Source organism: Anarrhichthys ocellatus, unplaced genomic scaffold (assembly GCF_004355925.1).
Source record: "Anarrhichthys ocellatus isolate YVR2014 unplaced genomic scaffold, GSC_Weel_1.0 scaffold3796, whole genome shotgun sequence".
Classification (NCBI taxonomy): Eukaryota; Metazoa; Chordata; class Actinopteri; order Perciformes; family Anarhichadidae; genus Anarrhichthys; species Anarrhichthys ocellatus.
In genome coordinates this window covers 1-5,223 of record NW_022283770.1, presented here as the reverse complement: position 1 = coordinate 5,223, position 5,223 = coordinate 1, and the positions used below count along the sequence as shown (strand labels likewise).

The 5,223-nt window shown below is 38.8% G+C and overlaps 1 protein-coding gene across 1 annotated transcript; it reads left to right on the top strand.

Annotated features, from left to right (window-relative positions):
- Positions 1-327: 327 nt before the first annotated feature.
- Positions 328-2,126, top strand: LOC116379146 (two pore calcium channel protein 2-like). The gene is made up of 4 exons (XM_031841076.1): positions 328-404; positions 498-579; positions 1,267-1,358; positions 1,467-2,126. The coding sequence occupies exons 1-4, from the start codon at positions 331-333 to the stop codon at positions 1,543-1,545; spliced, it is 327 nt and encodes a 108-aa protein (XP_031696936.1). The 5' UTR covers positions 328-330; the 3' UTR covers positions 1,546-2,126.
- The last annotated feature ends 3,097 nt before the right edge of the window (positions 2,127-5,223 follow it).

The following is a 5,223-nucleotide window of genomic DNA, read 5'->3' as shown; positions in this document are numbered from 1 at the left end:
AGAAACTTAGTGCTGCACCAGTTACCTGAATATTGTAACACGTTTAATTGAGCATAATTTCAATATTCAATTGCGAGTTATAGAAACATATTTATTCCTTATTGTGTGGCACTTTATAACATAATTATTTACCTGTTTGACATTTGCGGATGATGCGCTATCGCTGTCAATGATGGTTTACTGATCGTCGTTTAGTGATGGGTTAGGGACAGTGATTTAATCATTTTGCGCCGCTGAAGACCGCTATGATATACAGCGAACAAAAGTGCAGCAGAGTGAAAGAAGAGTAGCTTTCCCTCCCTCTCTCTCTCTCTCTCTCAGGCAGCCATCATGTTGCTGTACAATGTCATGATAGTCAACAACTGGCAGGCCTTCCTGGAAGCATACAGCAGACACACCACAGAGTAAGAAATCATTTGACAGGCACAGCAGCTGACGCTGGTGACGGTGGTGCCGGGTGATGACGATGCTGAAGAGCGCGTTTTATTTTTTCCCAGGTGGTCGAAGATCTACTTCGTGTGTTGGTGGCTCATCTCCTCTGTCATGTGGGTCAACTTGTTTGTGGCGGTCATTTTAGAGGTCAGTTCCCTCAGACGGATGCATACATACATACATTCATTCATTCATAACTTGAATAACGCGCAACAACACAGAAGAAGACCTTATTCACTGGTGGTAACTTCTAATGCAGTTTAATACTACAGGTCTCAGAATACTGGAGGCTCCAAAATAAAACAAAGTATTGTCGTTTAATAAAGAAGTCGAGCAATAATTGGCCTTTTTCTATATCTGTGGCTGCTCCTTCTTGTTCTGTTACTCCCTGCAATATTTCAAGCTGATTCGCTGTCAAAATTTTTGATGAGCGATGGCAGTCAGTGTCGAGTTCACTGACAAACGCTTTGCGTTCCCAGTGACTTTTTTATAATCAAAGTCAACTTGTGTTTTGCCAGTTCAATGCTTTCAGTGTGAAGCTGCAGCAGTAGGAAATGTTGCGTGTGCATTAGCAGTAACTGAAGTAAAAGATGCCTTTTTTAACCCTTTTAGATCACATCCCCGGTCATATTGTGCACCTATTTAACAACGTATGCAAAGAAATTTACAAAATAAAGTCAATTTATTTTAGTTTTTTTTTATATCAAAATCCAATCCAATCAGCGAGTGTTGGTTTATGTGACTTGTTGAAGCAAAATCTGTAATAATGCCAGCCTTCTCTTTTAATATGAACTACATAACAAATGTGCTAACAATGCCAATGTTTTCTGACAGAACTTCATCTATAAGTGGGACCGGAGTCACAGCTGCTCTATTACAGATGTGGAGAGGATCAGATATGAAACCTCTGTTCAGCTCATGTTCAGGTAGGTGGACTCTGCCGGTTTGTTGTGAGTCATATACCTTTAAAAAAATCCCAGCTAACTGATTGTCCAATCATTCCTTTTTCCATGACTTGCCCTCTTTCTCTGCAGAGAGCAGATCCAGGAGCCAACCGAAGAGGAATTACGATGTCAATTAAACCAACACCCCCACTTACACCTACACTGGTGACACACACACACAGAGCACCAGCACCTACATTCAAGTACATTCACTTGCAAGTCAAGAGACTGCTACTAATTTAGTCTATTGTGTGGTAAAAGCACTGAGATGTCAATGTTATAGCATTCTACTTCGAGTGTATTTTAAATGTATTAATATGTATATAAATTACTTCTACTGAAACAAGTATGGTAGCACGTGTTCTGATTATGTTATTCATGAACCACAAGTTGTGTGCCAATTCCGTACAGAAATGTTGTTCAGTGTCTATTAATGTCTTTGTAATAACTGCACAAGAATTTCATGAAAACTGTGACTACAAAAAGCTCTGACCAATTTAAAATATGGAAACTGGCACATAGAGAAAGCAATTCTAAATTGCTCACTGTCTCACTAGATTGAAAAAGTGAAGGTTGGGCAAGGTTTGTTTCTCCAAAGAACTAACGATACACTGTAACAATATACACACGAATATTCATCCTGTGGTAATCAGGCAGAAACCTCCTGTTCTGAAAATTGAAGCCAATGCAGAAAGTGCCTTAAACCTGCATTCTTTCTAATGGCCATCAGGGGGCGACTCCTCAGGTTGTAAAAGGAAGTCAGATTGTATAGAACTCTATGAGAAAATGACTCTACTTCTCACTTAATTTATTACCTCAGTAAACATTGTAAACATGAGTTTATAGTCTCAATCGCTAGTTTCAAGTCTTTTTTAATACAACATGATCATTTTGTAAATTATGCTCCATTTAGAGTAAAATAGACAATAAAGCAGAGTATGCTGTAGGGCGGGGCTACCTTGTGATTGACAGGTCCCTTACCACTGCGTTGTCCGGTCTGGGAGTTTCACAGTGCGTTTTCAATTCTTGAAAGTTATTTAGTAAACCTTTTTGGTGAAAAAGAAGACAACGGCCGAAATGCCGAACACTTTCAAATGTGGTATATGGGTCAGCAAATAATGTATGTATGTATTTATATAAACTGCTGCTGTAAAATGAGAATGAACTTTATGTTGCTTGTTTCCAAAGAATTAGCAGATTTCTATCTTTCACAGGATGCAGTGCGAACTCGGATGTTTCTAACAATTTGCAAGTTTTAGAATCTATCCTGATCTGTTTTGAAAACAAAATGACTCACACCCACAGGCTCACAAACGTGTATTTTTAGCTCGGTGTTTTGCACGAACAACAACGGAGGAGGCACACCCAACGCGTTTAGTGTGGCTTGATTGTGTGACGGTGCAACCACAGGAATCACAACATGGAAATATACTCTACTGGTATCAGTACGTAACTTAATATATTTATAGCCTGATATCACACTTCACAAATTTGCCTCCAGGGTCTTTACAATCCATCTTAAAAATCAAACTTTAATGGGGGGAAAAATGGCAGAAACCTCAGGAGGAGCAAGCGAGGAGGGATCCCTCTCTCAGGACAGACATGCAAAACTGTAGACGTTGCGTGTATCGAATAGAGCAACATGGTAAAATCACAGTGTTGACACAAAATTATAGATAGATAGCAACCTTATGGTGCGGGTGAATACTAGGATTCAAAATACAGATCTCAGACGTTGCACGCCCGCTTCAGTTTTATTGGTTAAAACAGGGTGACTGTGGCTAAGTGGATAGCAGGGCCGTCTTTCAATCAGAGGGTTGGCGGTTCAATCCCCAGCTCCGACTCTGCTATTCGCATAGCAGAGTGTTCTTGAGCAAGACACTTAACCCCAAAATTGCTCCCGTAGCTGTGCCTACGGTGTAGAAATGTCATAGACTCTGAATTGTAAGTCGCTTTGGATAAAATGACTGTAATGGTTAGATGTGATATAGAAATATGTTGCACCTAAAACTGGCCAAACCACTTTAGCAAAATAATATTCTGTGTTCCCCGCACTGCATGAAAGAACCAGGAAGCACGCCTCTAACTGGAAAGCACTTGGAGGGCATTCCACATTCCACCTTTTGACCCAGGCGTCTGCACGTTACCCCGCAGTACTGAACAGTAGTGAAACACAATCGCCTGATATCGTCCCACATTTTTATTTTGATGTATTTACTTCCATCCATGTAAGTGCAGCGGTTCATAAGGAAATTTTCCACATGTACCAATCTATCTGAAAACCAGCCACCTGTTCACACGGTTATAGCTGAAATGGGATCTCAGATCCTGCTAACTATTTGAACCAAAAACAAAAGCCACGTGTATTTGTTGATGTGACTGCTTTATATTCACGCCCGACACCCCAATATGTCAGCTTTCCATGACATTTAGGGAGTGACGCGCATGTGAAAAAGGGGCAGATGTTCTGGGAGTATTTGTGGTGCTGGTGAGGCTGGAGGCAGCATACTGGATTATCATCCATGTACTGTATCAAAAGCTCAGTAACTGTGAACATATGTTTCTGTCTGTGGAAAGGGATATCTGCCATTAAGCCAGTGTATTAAAAACTAGATTCTTTTTTTTCTGGAATGGACAAAGTGCCTTGGTGTTTATATAAATACATTCAAAGATCAAATGCAGTTTATTTGTAGAAACAGGGAAAATATGTTTTTTAATTGAAAAGTTGGGCTGTATAGGGAAGTTGGAGTGCAACTGATATTTCAATTATCTTGAAGTACAGCTTGTATTTCAGTCTGCATTTTGTGAACTGTTATAACTGTGTATAAGATAAATTAAATAAATATTTTGCAAAAAATGCAAAGACTTAATTTGTGATTTTATTGATTTTTTTTGTCTTATCAAGAGAAGTACTTGGGAGTTTCACCTTTCTCTCAGTTTTAAATGATCTAATTAGCTTTCATGTGCAGCTATATTCCCTCAGTCTTACCACATTACACAACCACGCACTCACACACACACTTGTTAAGAATGGAAATCCCCAATCCAATTTGTTTGTACTTTTAATGTAAATAAGGTGCCAGAATGCATAACAAAATATCAAAGTTGAAAAATAGTTTGTTAATAAATCTTTTAATATTCATGTTTTTGTATGTGGTGTATTATAGACCACCATAGCGAGGTCAAAGGTCATGCTGAGTAGGCGCCTCAGAGAAGAGATATTGGTGCTGTAATTGTAATTAAAACTTAGTATTAAAAACATAGTTTGAATGTGTTTCTCTAAAAGCACCTGCCCTCCATAATCAGGCTGAATTTGTTGCTAGATTTGTAATGAGGCTGCCTGTTATGGTGGAGCCCGAGTTTGATACACAGCGGCATTTTGTACGTTTTTACGATAGTGACAGTTCTCTGTAGTTGTTCTGGTATCTTGACTAGCTGCTGTTTTTTTTTTCATATGTTTTTATTCCTTATTTAGTTTGTATCAGTGCTTTGTATGTGTCGAAGTATCTGTCTGTCTGTCTAGTGAAGGTTTGAATCCTGCTCCTCTGTATTTATTGTGGGCAATATCACATCTTGTTATATTCATTAATTAATGTTATGTTTTACTAGTTTTTGAATTATGGCAACACAAAAAACACAAGTTCCATAAAAATTTACTCCAACAACAAGTAACAACGATTTGAATGATATTACGTGGTTGGACAGGAACATGGAGCAATGTGGCCCTTTTTTGATTATTCTGTGCGGTCAGTTCTTTGAATAAGGCACTGCACTTGTTTTTGTTTCACTGATCTCTGTGCAGAAACTTAGTGCTGCACCAGTTACCTGAATATTGTAACACGTTTAA

What these genes read in the sequence shown, in the direction of transcription:
- LOC116379146 (XM_031841076.1), top strand. Translation starts at nt 331, where the DNA reads ATGTTGCTGTACAATGTCATGATAGTCAACAACTGGCAGGCCTTCCTG. An exon ending in TTGTGGCGGTCATTTTAGAG is followed by an intron (nt 580 to 1,266) that starts GTCAGTTCCCTC and finishes GTTTTCTGACAG; the next exon opens with AACTTCATCTATAAGTGGGA. An exon ending in TCTGTTCAGCTCATGTTCAG is followed by an intron (nt 1,359 to 1,466) that starts GTAGGTGGACTC and finishes CTTTCTCTGCAG; the next exon opens with AGAGCAGATCCAGGAGCCAA.